Source organism: Lissotriton helveticus, chromosome 3_2 (genome assembly GCF_964261635.1).
Source record: "Lissotriton helveticus chromosome 3_2, aLisHel1.1, whole genome shotgun sequence".
Lineage (NCBI taxonomy): Eukaryota > Metazoa > Chordata > Amphibia > Caudata > Salamandridae > Lissotriton > Lissotriton helveticus.
The window spans coordinates 485,496,058-485,511,791 of NC_136062.1; the positions used below are offsets into that span (position 1 = coordinate 485,496,058).

At 46.0% G+C, this 15,734-nt stretch overlaps 1 protein-coding gene across 6 annotated transcripts in view; it reads right to left on the reverse strand.

Moving 5' to 3' along the window:
* Positions 1-15,734, reverse strand: part of CKAP5 (cytoskeleton associated protein 5) — a 722,261-nt gene that overhangs the window by 567,169 nt on the left and 139,358 nt on the right. For all 6 annotated transcript variants that reach the window (XM_078684427.1, XM_078684424.1, XM_078684429.1 and 3 more), the window contains exons 8-9: positions 11,298-11,411; positions 10,931-11,035 (exon numbers count right to left, since the gene is read on the reverse strand). In XM_078684427.1, the coding sequence (XP_078540553.1) occupies positions 10,931-11,035; positions 11,298-11,411 (219 nt within the window). The remainder of the gene's footprint in view (positions 1-10,930; positions 11,036-11,297; positions 11,412-15,734) is intronic.

Sequence of the window (15,734 nt, forward strand, 5' to 3'; positions counted from 1 at the left end):
CCAATACAAGCAGCATAGCCTGAATACTTGGTCTATAGTACTTGTTTTGCTTCGGAATCCCGCCTGGTATTTAGATAAAATTGACTCCTCTTCCAACCATGAATTTATTCTATTAAGAATATGCCTAGCATATATTTTTTGCGTAATATCTAAAAGACTAATGGGGCGGTAATTTGCTGGATCACCACGATCCCCTTTTTTAAAAATGGTGATGATTTCTGCGCCATTCCAAGTATCTGGAATGTGCTCACTAGCTGTAATCATGTTAAATAAGTGATTTAGGTAGGGTGCCCAGACTTCAATGTCATGCAAATACAGGTCACCAGGGATTCTATCAAGCCCTGGCGCCTTCCCTTTCTTGATTGAAATAATTGCTGCCTCTGTTTCTTGTAAGGTGAACACTACCTGCTGAGTGTTAGCTGATATTTTAGGGGGGGGTACGTCGTTTGCTACCTCGGTCGGGGTTTTGGCTGCATACAATAACGAAAAGTGCTTGACCCAAGTGTCTTCATCTAAATAGACCTCCCTGAAACCTTTCTCTCGTTTATTTTCTTTAGCTGCCAATTCCCAGAATTGTTTCTGGTCCTTTGTTTTAGCGGCTATTAACATATTGAGCCACAATTCCTCATCCCATGAGGATTTAGCTTTTAATATTATTTTGTTATAGGCCTTTCTTTGCTCTCTAGCTATTAATGGACTTTCCCCTTTAACAGCATTAATCAGTGCAGTTTTGGCGAGGCGGCATTCCTTGTTATACCAAGGTTTGCCTAAAGATTTTGCACTAGTCCTACCTGCACCTCTTTTTGGTTTCCTAGTAAGGATTTCTAATAATTGGCTGAAAAGGGATTTATGTAGATCGATAAATTCTTTAGGGGAGCAGCTAAAGGGGCAATATTGAATCAGGGTATCTACAAAAGCACGGTAAATATTGGCCAGTAGGTCCTCTTTTTCTAACACAAATGCCCATTTAACCGCCCTACGATTGTTACTAAGGACAATGTTATCAGTAGTGGTTGAGGTTGCTGTACTTTGATCACCCTCCCTGTTGTCAGGCTCCATAACCAGGCTTAGTAAAAAACTCATTTCTAAGGGGTAGTGGTCACTTTCGTATCTTTCTGTGACTTTTAGATCCACTGTAAAAGGCCAGAGATCAAAGGAGACGATAACATAGTCCAATTTACTCCCATAATTACCTCTTAAATGTAGGGGCTTTTGGGCTATCTGAAGGCATACGTCCATTACATGCTCTCAGTCCGTGTGAGGTCAGGAAGCGTGTGATTTGTAGGGCCAATGTTGTACCAGCAACCATACAATTATCACTCAGGGCAGGTATTGCATTAGCAGTGTCCTCCTCCTTAAACAGAGCGGAAATCCCTGAGATAGGTTCAAAGTTACAGTTCAAGTCTCCACATAAAATAACACCAGACTCTGATTTTAGTGAATCCACAAGCGACTCCAACTTCCCTATACATATGGATTCCTTGTGGGAGGATTGGGGGCTGTTATAAACGTTAAATAAATGAAATGTCCTATTATCCACTGTTCTTATTTCCAGACAGAGAATGTCTGGGGAGTCGGTGTTAATCATTTTAATAGTTAGCTTAATGGAAACATTGACCCACACTAAGAGGCCACCAGATGCACGACCTCTCAGAGAAGGGACAGCCTCTATTTGGTAGGTTTTATAGCCAACCCTGTGCAGTTGTGCTGTAGCCCAGGTAAGTCACTGTGAAGCACCTATTTGCAGTGTATGTCTTAACTACACAGGATAACATTAATGCTTCAGAAATGTCACCAAGTGTATTTTTAAAAAGCTGAAAAAACTCCCAGCTCAAAATGTACTTACCTGATTAGGATGATCTTGGTGGATAAAGTTATATAAAGATATGTGCTATTTTTATAAATTGGCGTGGCCCCCCCTTATTGAGTCCTGTGTATCATTTATTTTGGATACATCGAATGTCTAACACTACTCTGATAAGCCCAAGGCTGCTCGACTGCACTCTCTCCTAAGAGAACACCTCGGGATTGCTAGGGCAAGCCCCCGTCCACTGATAAGGGAATACCTGGACTCTTTAGAATGCTATATAAAGAGCCAGCTTCCTACATGGAGGTTGGGGCACTTTTCTGACGATACGGCCTGTACATCTACACCTCTCTAAACAGGCTGATAAAAGCTGCAGTACAAGAAATTTGGTCTCCTTTCCACCATGCTCCGAAAAACTTTTTCCACCTGGATCTGCACGTCAATATAAAGAAATCAGCGGCCACCCCACTTCAAATGATTCCCTACTTGCGAACGATCTTTGACGTCCATGTTACAAAAGTGAAAGTGTTTCCTTCAGAGGACAGTCTCATCTACAAGTTAGATGTTGCACTGGACCAGATTGTCACTAAAATAGGTGGTCTCATGCCTTTTACTAGTCGGTCATGCCAGACTTCTAGGAGACCACTACATCAGTGTCTGGAAGAACAATGGTGTCAACTGTAGGGCAGCTCTGAGTGTAAGTAACATTGTCCCACTGAGCAATCCAGTCTTTTCCCTGGGGAAGAAGAACAAGCAATCTCTTCAAGGGAGTTCCACTCCATCAGATCTCAGTCGGCAGACAGTTCACTCCAGAGCTGGGCATACACACAGTCTCCTAGTTGGGTGGGACATGGTAAAAAAAAGTTCATATATCAAACTGTCGGAACTGAGAGCGGTCCATCGAGATCGGACGGGGTTTCTTCCATCGCACAGGACAAAATCCCTTCTTTTTCAGGCAGACATCACAATGTGTTATTTGAATAATTAAGACACCTTGCCTTATTACTCACCACGGTCTCTAGAAGCCCAAACAATCTAGAGATGGTTGGTATAAGGACCAAAGCTTCATAGGAGTACTTTAGCTGAGAATTCAGAAAGCAGAGGCAGGCTTGCTAAGGTCAATCCTTTCAGGAAGACCACAGAGGGGTTCTCAATGATGAAGTGACCAGGAGCAATTCCACAAGACTATAGGGAAATAGATTGTGTCCTAAAGTTAATGTTTGGAGCACCAATTCGGATTGGTGTATAGAGGTTGAAAGAAGGATTTACAAGACGCAGGGATGCCCAACAAACTTACAGTGGCAAATGGAATGAGTTCCATGGAATGTTATGGAGTGCTACGGATCCTGGTGGAAAGCGGAACTACAGAATGCATAGTATCCATGATGGGAAAGTGTAATATGCATCTAGAGTTTTTGTTATTTATTTCACAATGCATTTACATCGAGCCAGTCATATTGAGCAGAGACAAACTGACTGCATGGAAATGCAATCAAAATCTAGCTTGTCCTTCATGGGCTGTTGTCCTCAGGCTACATACATGGCTGAGCAGAACCACGATACAAAACCTGTGCGGCCCAGTGTGTTTGTTGTTTATAGTCTGGCACATTGGTAGTGGAACTTCCAGTGAATGAAGGTAGTTTGCTTTTATTTGGACAGCTGTCATAGCAGGACAGTAAAAAGTTGTAAACATTTGTGTAGTATAGAATACCACTTTGTAGAAATCATTAATCCTATGCGATCTCATTTAATAGCAGCTGGTGTTGATTGGGGGGTGAGTGAGGGATCACTTTAGTTTTTCTGCAAACTATTCGGAGGAAGCAGCTGCCACAGTGCTTTTTTCATTACAACAAATTGCAGCTTTTGATCAAGAATAGGACCGTGCAAGCTCAAAAACGAACATGGCTGAACTTATGTTTGCAAAACACCTGAACGAACAAGACTAGTGGTACGGTTTCCTCCGGACAACAGACCAACAATTGGTATTAGCAATGTGATGTTTGACGGAAACAAAACCCATGACTATACCCACAAGAACTTTCTAGCAACCAATAACCGTGGAAGTACAGTGGTGATAGTTCGGGCTCCTATGACGGAGGCAGGAGCTGGCCACCTCAATGCTGAAGTCCACCACGAATAACTATAGGCCAGCACGTTCTAGAGGAAAATGTGAGCCCACCTGCCCAATACCTAAAGGTCTAAAGGTTAACCAAAAGTGCATCAAGCTTCAGAACAACCATCCAAAACACCACCGTAAATCTGTAAACCAAGGGAGCAGGGCTTAAACGAATGTCCTCAAACAAAACCAAGGTCAAGCAATTTTATAAAGAGGGGGCAGAATGTTTCCAAGGGCAATGATCTTAAAAATCTTAAAAGAAGCATTTCCTTTAAGATAATGCTATTAAACAGAACGTGATTTTGTAAAGCGCAAGTTTACCCAAGTGTATCTTGGCACTGAACAGATGTTTGCTACCCAACTCAATGGTATTTTATTTGGTCTAATGACTGCGAAATTTGCTATTGTTTACGGGCAAGGAAGAAGAAAACACTGTAAAATGTGTTTGGCTGCTCAGTCACTGTCCCCAGCATCATACTTACTGAAACAAAACACTGCAGTTCTCAACAGCTCCTACACGCAAAACTTTCAACCAAAGCCTCAAGCGTGCAGTTGCCTCACTTGAGCTACTGCTGTTCAAACCCTGTATGCCTGACTTATGGAGTGCTCTTAAATTAGCATCACTGAAACTCATCTGCCGTTCAAAACAGCCGAATACAGCAGCTTGGAAGGCCAGAGTAAAGTTTACTGGCAAGGTAGAGTGCGAGCTCAGTACTGAAGCAGTTTGAAGTCGAAGGGTCAATGAACAAGTTACTTACCTTCAGTAACGCTTTTACTGGTAGATACAATATCTGCCTGTGGATTCCTCACCTTGTGAATATCCCCTTGCGTCAGCAACATTCGGAAATTCTTTTTGTAGCTTCGCGCCGACGTGGACTTGGACGTCAGAGACACGGCATCGCACGCGACTCCGCTAACGTCACAGACGCCTACAATAGGCCCACGCCGGCGTGATGACATCAGTTCCGCCCTTTTTTCCGTGCCTTTGAGGCACACGGACGTACCAATGACAGTAGACATACACAGTATACGCAGTACAAACATCAAGGTAACACAGTGTGAAGCAAATGCAATAAAACATTTGAAATAAACAACTCCTTGACAATAAAAATATATACATTACAGAAACTCTGGCATAGAAGAGTGGACAACGGGGAGGCGGGAGGGTCAGTGAGGAATCCACAGGCCGATATTGTATCTACCAGAAAAAGCGTTACCGAAGGTAAGTAACTTGTTCTTCTGATAGATACATCTGCCGTGTGGATTCCTCACCTTGTGAATAGAGTCCCACAGCAGTCCCCACTCCCGGAGGAGGGCGTCCACTCTTCTAAACCAGGAAATCCTGGAGGACAGAGCGCGCAAAGTGACCGTCCCTCCTCACTTCGGTATCCAAGCAGTAATGCTTCGCGAAAGTGTGGAGGGAAGACCAAGTTGCCGCCCTACAAATATCCTCTACAGGAACACCTCTAGCCAATGCAAAGGTTGAAGACTTAGCTCTTGTAGAATGAGTCCTTATACCCTCTGGTGGTTCCTTACCGGCCAAAGAGTAGCAGATCTTTATACAGAGGACGATCCATCTCGACAAAGTTCTTTTATGGACCGTTCTTCCTTTCTTGCAGCCAGCAAACCCAATGAAGAGCTGGTCATCCAGTCGACAGTCTTTAGACCTGTCCAGGTAAAAGGACACCGCCCTTTTGGGGTCCAGGCGGTGTAATCTCTCCTCCTCCTTGGAAGGGTGTGGGGGAGGATAAAAGGTAGGGAGGGTAATGGATTGACCAAGGTGGAAAGGAGTAACCACCTTCGGAAGAAAAGCAGCCCTGGTCCTAAGAACCATTCGATCAGCATGAATGGTCAAGAAAGGGGGCTTGGAACTAAGAGCTTGAAGCTCACTTACCCTCCTTGCCGAGGTTATTGCAACGAGGAAGACCGTCTTAAGAGTCAAAAGCCTCAAAGGACATTTGTGAAGAGGCTCAAAAGGAGCACCCATCAAAAATGTCAAGACAAGATTTAAGTCCCACTGAGGCACAATAAAAGGAGTAGGAGGGAACTTATTTGTGAGGCCCTTCAAAAACCTTAAAACTACGGGAGACTTAAAAAGAGATGGCTGGTCAGGCAAGCAGAGAAATGCAGACGGCGCTGAAAGATAGCCCTTAACTGTGGCAACAGCAAGCCCTTGCTGCGCCAGAGAGAGGGCAAACTGGAGAACTTCAGACAAATGGGCTCTCAAAGGGTCAATAGATTTCCCTCCATACCAAGTGACAAATTTTGACCATCTATAAGAATAGATGGACTTAGTGGAGTCACACCTGGCCGACAAGATGACATCCACCACGTTAGGCGGGAGAGAAAAGGAATTCAGGTTGCCCCGTTCAATCTCCAGGCATGAAGGTGTAATGTCTGGAGGTGGGGGTGTAGAACCTGCCCCTCCATCTGAGAGAGGAGGTCTGCCCTGAGAGGGAGACGGAGCGGTGGGTGAGAGGAGAGCTGGAGAAGATCTGTGTACCACACCCTTCTTGGCCAATCCGGGGCGACCAATATGACTTGGGCCCGGTCTTGGCAAATCTTCCTCAGAACCAGAGGAATAAAGGGTATGGGAGGAAACGCGTAAAGGAGTTGATTTCCCCAACTCAACTGAAACGCGTCCCCCAAGGCTCCTTGCATTGGAAACTGGAGACTGCAGAATGACGGGCAGTGAGCATTCTCTTGAGTGGCAAAAAGGTCCACCCGAGGAGCCTCCCACGTCCGAAAGACGTGACAAACCACCTCTGGATGGAGCCTCCACTCGTTATCTCCAGATCCCCCAGATGAGCACCCCACCCGAGAGTGGATGCATCCGTTATCACTGTGGCCACCGGAGGAGGCAACTGAAAAGGCTTCCCCTGAGACAGGTTGTCTTCCACGCCCCACCAAGACAGATCTGCCGCATCTTCTCTGGAGATCCTCACTGACTCCCCGAGATCTCTGTTGTGCTGATACCACTGTCTGCGGAGACACCACTGGAGAGCCCTCATGTGCCAGCGTGCATGGTTGACCAACAGAATGCATGAAGCTATCAAACCGAGCAGACGAAGGACCTTCAGGACTGGCACAACCGCTCCATTGTAAAATAAAGGAATCATTTCCTGTGTGTCACGAATCCTTTGAGGAGGAGGGAATGCACGACAGTGTCCAGTACAGCACCTATGAACAGGTTGCGCTGGGAGGGCACCAGGTAAGACTTTGGTACATTTATCGAAAAATCCAACCTGTACAACAACTGGGTTGTCTCTCGCAGATGATGGAGCACTCTCTCCGACGACTCTGCTTTGATCAGCCAGTCGTCCAAATAAGGGAATACAGGAATCCCTGACCTTCTGAGATGCGCCGCCACCACTGCCATCACCTTGGTGAAGACTCGAGGCGCAGTAGTAAGCCCAAACGGAAGGACCACAAACTGATAATGCTGCGATCCCACCGTAAAACGGAGATACTTCCTGTGCGACTTCAGGATGGGGATGTGAAAGTACGCATCCTGCAAGTCGAGGACACCATCCAGTCTTCTTCCAACAGCGCCTGAAGAACCTGAGCAAGGGTGAGCATCTTGAATTTCTCCTGTTTCAGATAGAGATTCAAGATTCTGAGATCCAGGATTGGACGAAGCCTGCCATCCTTCTTGGGTATCAGGAAATACCGGGAGTAGCACCCCTGACCCCTTTCCTGCTCCGGGACCACCTCTATCGCACCCTTTCTTAATAGAGTCTGAACTTCCTCCTGAAGGAGCGACAGATGTACCTCTGAGCAATACCCCTGGCAAGGAGGGTAATTGGGAGGGAATTCCCAAAAAGGAAGGGCATACCCATTCTCTACAAGATTGAGAACCCAAAGATCTGATGTAACCGATTCCCAATCCCGTAGAAAGTGGGTAAGCCGACCCCCCACCGGACCCGCATGATCCTGAATGGCGGATCTAGGGCTGCTTTTCTGTGGCTGGGGGGGTTGGAGGAGGTGGAGGAGGAAGAGGCTTGACGCCCTCGAGGACGTGCCCTTTGCTTTCCCCTGTATGACCTATACAAGGTATTTTGCTGCTGCTGTTGCTGCTGCTGACCTTGTCTATAGCCACAAAAAGAAGAGCGTCCAAAACCTCTGAACTTTCTGGCCGTTGAACCTCTTACTTGAAGACCAAGAGATCTAGCAGTTGCTCTACTGTCTTTAAACCTCTCTAAGGCTGTATCTGCCTTCTTGCCAAAGAGTCCAGCTCCATCCAAAGGTAAATCTAATAGTGCAGACTGCACACCCGCAGAAAAATCTGAGGATTTCAGCCAAGCTGATCTTCTTGTGGCAACCGCAGTGCCCATGATCCGTGCCACAGAATCTGCAGCATCCTGACCGCTCTGGATAACTTGACGAGCTGCTGCTTGAGTATCAGATAACACCTCCTCATAGTCACCCCTGCAGTCCTCTGGAACCTTAGGAATCAACAAACGCATTGAGTCCATAAGTGCGTGCACATATCTCCCCATAAGACAAGTGGCATTCGTTGACTTTAACACCATACTTGCAGAGGAGAAAGTTTTCTTGGCCACTTGATCTTGTTTCTTGGCCTCCTTGTCACCGGGCACTTGGGGAAAAGCACCAACTGACTTTTTAGAGCACGCAGCCTGAATCACTAGACTTTCAGGAGAAGGGTGAGATGACAAAAAGGCAGGGTCCTCAGGAGCCACCATATATCTCCTCGCCACACTTTTTGAGACAGCAGGAGCAGAAAGAGGCTTTTTCCACACCTCCATAATAGGTTCAGTTAACGCCTCATTAAATGGGAATAACGGTTCCACAGCTGAGCTTGGTGAATGGAGTACTTCTGTAAGCAGATTTGACTTAAACTCAACAGTTGGTAATGTCAAGCCTAAAAGTCCTGCTGCCTTCACCATTACCACGTGTTATGGCTGGACATCCTTTGAAGGCGTATTCGAACCTGATGGCAACACCCACTCTGGGGAAAAATCAAGGCCACTAGCATCAGCCAGCTCTTCGAAATAATTCTCATCCAGTTCACCTTCCTCCATGTCTGAATGAGACTCGTAATACCTCCGTTCCTCCAGGAGGCGTTGAGCTTCCCTCCTGGACCTCTCCTTAACACGGATCGCAACCGGATCCACCACCGACTCAGACGGCGCCGGAGCCGACGTCGGTACAGAATCCGAAGGCTTAGAAGGATGCTCCAAAGATTTGCTTGGAGCGGGCGACGCCGGTACCGGAGTCGTCGACTTCGGCCGAGCCGGCGTCGACCTCGGCGGAGCCGGGTACTGCCACAGCGGAGTCGGGGCTGGCATATACGGCATGAAAGTTGCCGGGGCATAAGAGTGTGGAACACCCAAATTAAATGCCATTGGTCCCATGGGACCCGAAGGTTCACCAGAGGGGTACCATGATCTCGAGAATACCCCATACATAGCGTTCAGGAACGCTGATGGATCCTGACCTGGTGCAGGAAAAAGTGGATGATCACCTTCAGGCTGATCTCGAGGCAGATTCGAATCCGGCTCTTCAACAGGCGCCGATTCTCCTTCCTCATCAAGAACTTCAACCACTTCTTCTTGAGCCGGAGACGGCGTCGGAGTCGGATCGGATACCGGAGTCCGAGATTGAACTTGCGACTCCCAAGGCGAGGCCTCGCCTTCTCGATCCGAAGCCTCTTGCGGCGGGACCACCTTCGATCTAACCTTCTTGGGCAACCTCGACTTCGAGCCAGACATCTCACCCGAATGACATCGAGACTCATGCCTCCTTTTCCTGTGTTTCTTATGCGACCTCAAAGCATGATCCGACGATGACTTCGAAGCCGAAGCCTCTCGAGATCTTGATCTTGATTTTGACCTCGATCTCTACTTCCTTGAACGGGATCTTGAAGACTTCCTTCCTTTATCGGCTTTCAGCTTCGCCACAAGAAGTTTGGTCTCCCTCTCTCGCAGGGCCTTTGGGTTCATCTTCTGGCATGACGAACACCCATCTACGTCGTGGTCGGAGCTTAAACACCAAATACAGTCCTGGTGTGGGTACGTAAAGGACATAATTTTTCCGCACTCCCTGCAGGGCTTAAATCCAGTCTTCTTTGTCGACATTATAGAGAGACAAAGAGGCAAGAGAGCACAGAAAACTAAGAAAAAAAGTAACAGAGTTACCAAAAGCTACTGAGTATCCCAAAACCGTTAGCGTCGACGACGCGGAAAAAAGGGAACTGATGTCATCACGCCGGCGTGGGCCTATTGTAGGCGTCGGTGACGTCAGCGGAGTCGCGTGCGATGCCGTGTCTCTAGGACATCCAAGTCCACGTCGGCGCGAAGCTACAAAAAGAATTTCCGAATGTTGCTGACGCAAGGGGATATTTACAAGGTGAGGAATCCACACGGCAGATGCATCTATCAGAAAGTGAAGTGCATGGTAGCCAGTGGCAACGCCAGATTATCAAACCAGTTAGGGCCCCGGCCATTGTTCCCTTTTCGCAACAAATAAAGCTCCTGGACCTTTATGTAAAACAAGACGATACTAAGTACTCTATCAGACTGCACTCAAATGTAGGGTTACCAGAACACAACACTTATACCCAAAACCTCCAGACATGCACACCAGCACGACTACAATTCACAATCAAAGCAACATTTTTAAGGGGTTTCAGACCAGCAGTAAGAACATATGAAGAATGAAAACGGGACAACAGCAGTACACCTGCATCTGGGTTTATCTGGACAGGACATTTGAGAAGGCAACTGGGGATCAACATGAATGCAAAAGTGTTGGTAAGTAGCAGCAGAATGAATTTAAACTGAAAGGGATTGGTTGTGCAACTCCACTTGTTTAAATATATATTATGAAGGAATTTCATATATTGACACTGACCCCAGAGTTCAGAAATCCCAGAAGAACAGATCAGAGTTGTGCAGTATCACTGGAGCGCAGACCCCCAACCACTAGACTCCGTGCTCCCATGCAGGAAGGCTATCCATCTGTACTACGGAAAGATTCACACTTACGTGTGTTGCATGGGTCCCAAATTTCTTGCGCAGTCCAGTGGCCAATCCAGTGAGGCATTTGGCTGCCAAAGCCACCAGCAAGACATTGGTATCCTTTGCAACAACCTGTAGGTCAGAGAAAATACTATAAGTGACAAACACTTTTCATCCTTCAAAGAACTGCCCTCCTCTCCCCCACTCAATTAAAATGCAGAGCATCATCTGTGCCAACAAGGGATGGAGAAAGCAGCAAAACAGGATCTCTCGGACAGTGAGAGCAAGTGCATTGAACGAGAGTCACAAAGCACCAAAGCTAGGTCTTTATTACCATACAAAGCAATACAATATACAGAGTGCTATAGCACAACCACTAGGCATCGTTCAATACCTTCTTCAAAGCCTTAACCAAGTCTGCGTAGTCCCCGGCTTCTAGTTTGGGATTCTTCACCAAGACCTCCACGGCCTCCAGCGCCTCCTTCCTTTCTTGCCACTTTTTGGCCTCCTAGAACAAACCAAACAATTGGATAATTTAGGATGAAATTTGGGATTGATGCAAAGTACAACCATAATCTTATGTTTTTGAAAGAAGGGTTCTACAAATGTTAATGCTTGAAGCTCAAGGACACGTCTGAGTGAAGTGATAACAATTAGGAATGTTACCTTTCAGGATAAAACCTGCAGCGGAGAGGCGGGATTCAAATGGAGGGCTCATTAATCTGATTAAAACAATATTGAGTTTCCATGTAGGCTGGTGGAACTTTTGAAGAAACAACAAGCGCCTCTAGGAAGGTTTGGGCAACTGGAATCCTGAATAGGGAAGTGTGTTCCCTATTTGAAGCTATGCAGATACCGCTGTTTGGTGTAGCTTTAAAGACGTAAAAGCAAGAACTGATGGCTGGAAATGAAATTAGTTGCAGACAAGATGTTGTATTTCAGCCGCTAATGGATCAATGCGCTTGGACTGACAATAGTAATCTAAACTTTCCCTTTTGGCAGCATAGTAGGCTGCTACATAGTGGGAGATTGAGGTAGCCAAATTCTAAGACTTAAGGTGCTCGACTGCAAGGTTGAGCTGTCTGGATGTCTGATTTCCCCATGGTTCAGAGTAAGAAGATCCTAGCTGTTTGAGAGTGGTTCGGGAGGGGGGGGGGAAAGGACTACAGAAATTGAGAAGTGCGATACACCATGGTTTCAGTGACCATGTGGGAGCCAACAAGATGAGGGTGAGACATGTCTGCCTCAGGTTGTGAACCAGAAATAGAAGCGGTGGGAGAGGTGAAAAAGCATAAGCAAATATCCCGACCAACTATTCCATAGCGCATTGCCCTTGGATTGTGGGTGTGAACCTGAGGCAAAGTTGGGCATTCTGCGTTTTCTGCTGTGCCGAAGTGGTCTATTTGTGGTTGTCGCCAACGCTGGAAGTATTGGAGAAAAACTTGAGGGTTGAGTTCCCTCTAGTGGATTTGCTGTTACTCCTACTGAGGAGCTCCACAAAGTCGTTGTTCACTCCTGGGAGATAGTAATGAATGAATGAGGAGTTTTATAAAGTGCAACAAATGCCAGGGGAAGTCTTGGCGCAGTGTGAGATAGAGAGAAGTAGAAATCAGTTGTCGGCTTGATGGACAAAGCCAGGTTTTCAAAGATTTCCTGAAAATGGAGTGAGATGCAGGTGCTTTTAGATAAGGAAGACAATTCCAATGTAATGCTGTGGACATAAAGAAACTTCTTCCACCCCAGGATGAACGTTTGAAAGAGGACACCACCAAATGCACAGCAGAATTGGAGCACAGAGTCCTGCCAGGTGTGTACCGCTTTAGATTCTTCTTGAAATAGGTACAGCCCTCCCCATGAAGGGTCTTATAGGCTGTACATTAAACCTCGAATAGGACATTTAATATGCAGCCAGAGCAATTTACTGATGGCTGATTTCGCCGAATGAAATTTAGGGATTTTCAGGGGGAAATGCACAGCAGCGTTCTGAAGAGTTTGAAATTTCTTTAAGGAACCCTTGGGTAGATCTAAAAGGCTAGTACAGTAATCCAATCTTGCAAAAACGAGTGCATTGACCACAGTTTTCAAAAGTTCAAAGGGTGGCCTTTTTTCGATTTCTTTTTCATCACTAATAGCATGGCAGGATGAGGTTGGATTTTGTATTTCAATTCCATATGGAATAGCACCCCGAGATTTTTATTTTTTTAACCTTCGAAATCTGTGTTGGAAGTGTTCGCAGATCCCATAGCGGTCTATCCTGAGGTTACGAATATTTTCAATCAAAAGATCATGGTTGAGCATCTCAAAAGCTGCAGACAACTAGCAGGATGAGGGGGCATTTCCACCCCCATCCAATGCTGCTCTGATTTCCTCAGAGGCCACTATTAACGTGGATTCTGTACTATGCTCTTGCGTCAAGCTAAACTGAGAGTTGGCGAGGAGATGATTCTTATCCATGAAAGAAGCAAGTTGCTCATTAAATTTCTCCGCTGGATAAGGAAGTCAAGAGATTGGACAATTATTAAGAGCCATGAATCACATTTAGGCTAGGTTTTTTTTTTTAAATAAAGAAAAAACTGAAGCGGACTTCCAACAAGTGGGAAATACTCCTATCTTGAACACAGCAGTATCGTTTTTAATCAAGTAATGTACTATTGCCTTAAATGCTCTACTTTAGGGGGGACAATGATGCGGAGGGGATCCAGATTTAATGTTCAGAACAATAAAATAATTAATCTACTGAAGGAGTTTCAAACTGCCTAAAGCCTGAAGTTTCACACAACACCTCCGATGACTGGCTATTATGGCAACCGGAGCGACTGGCAGTAAATGTATATAAAAAAGTGTCCCTACTTTCTCCTGGAGAACGCATGCCGATGAGTCAAGTCCTGGCTGTTTGCCCTGAGTCACTTTAGGTTGGTGAAGTCAATGTGCCGGGTGAATAGGAATATGAAGGTAGGCATCCTTAAAGTGGATTGCAGCCATGAAGTTGCCTCATTGTAACAAAGGGTGATATCTTGAAGAGTGACCATGTAAAGGTGCTCTGAGAGAATGTATTTGCTTAAAGGTCGGAGGACCAAGATTGGTCTACGGGACCGTTCTTTTTGAGAACAAGGAAGTATGGTGAATAGACCCTGTGCCTTGTAGGTGGAGTGGATCGGGCTCTATAGCGCATTTCTTTAGCAGAGCTTGTACTTCTTCCTGGAGCAACTGCTGATATTGTGGGGAAAGTGTGCTTGCGAGGTGAAATTCTGGGAGATGAGGAAGTGAGCTCCACACAAGAACTAGGTTGAATAATATCTAGCAACCACTGGTTGGAGTTGATATTCTGTCAAGCAGGAAGCAAACATTATAGTCTACCCCCGACAGGTGCTGTGTGATCGGGGGGAATGATTGGGGAGTCAGTGCTTTGTGGTTGTGGCAGATAGCTTTGTGAATCCACCCGTGCCTCTACTTCTGGTGTCGTTACCCCTGTATGAGCCTATTTAGCAACACCTAGGCGAGGTTGTTTGAGTCCGCTGATATGTAGCGGAGGTTTCAGGGTAGGTGGTCTTTGACCCTCCACTGTCAGAGGAACAGAGAAAGCAGCCACAATGAGATTGTGTCTGCAGCACTCCTAAGGCCTGGGCGTCTCATCTTACATCTTCTCAAGGAGAGTATCCACTTGAGGACCAAAAAAATGACCCACCTCAGCAAATGGTTGGGGCAGACGTTTTTGTTGTACTTCAAGTTCAAAACCCAAAATTGAAAGCCAAGCACACCTACACAATAGTACACTCAAATGTATTCCTCTAGCTGCATTATCGGCAGTGTCTAGTGCACACCGAACTGTAGGGTTTGATATTGATTTATCCTCGGAGGCAATCAGGTATGCCCTTTATGTTCATCTGGGAGTATTGGAGTATCTCTCCAATCTCATCCGAGTGAGCTCTATCATGTCTGGAGAGGAGGCCGATCACATTTACAATGCACCACTGATTTGCTAATTGGGCGGCTAACCTCTTACCTGCTGCATCAACTTTTTTACCCTCCTTATCTGGAGTAGGTGCTTCACCAGATGTTTGTGAAGTGGCCCTTTCACGTGGTGTTACCACAACCAAAGAGTCTGATGCAAGTTGACCTTTGCGACAGACGTATGTCTCTACATACATGTGTCTACGTCCATGTCAGTCTATGTTTATATCTATATCTGTATCTATATCTATATATGTGTGTGTTCATTACGTGATGCTTTAAATTGTTTACATCGACCCTTGGCATCATGACCTTAGATATGACCGGGTCATTTTAAACGTCAGTCATGTGGCAGAGCATGCCCTTGCGCATGGCTAAGTATAGGAAGCAGCGTTGTGAAGAAGTGTCAATTTTTTTGTTAAAGGATCCTTTAAAGGGATTTGTATGCAACTGCACTTTATGGAAGGTGGCCGCTCTAGACAATAAATCGTGGTAGGTAGTAGTGTCAGGGTAAGATGGATTGGCAGTACACAGATTGGGGTCTGAAGTAACAGGTGGATTGGAGTCATGTATCCCAGGGGCAATTCTTGTGGTGGGATATGGAAATTGTCAACCCATTATCTCCACCTCCTATGTCTGACTGTAATGACCCTTCCAATGGCTATGTAGCAGGAGCAGCTGGTGAAGACAGTTGGGCGGTTGTATGGTGTGGAGCGGGTGTAGATGGTGCGAGGATATTTAAAGGGTGTGGCTTTGTCCATTTTGTACCTGTGCTTGGTTAGAATTGAACATCCAAAGCCTCCTCACAAGAAAATTGTCTCTTGGAGGGTCAGGCACCAGCGTGGGCTCTTGTAATACATCCAGTGTCATGGTGAAATCA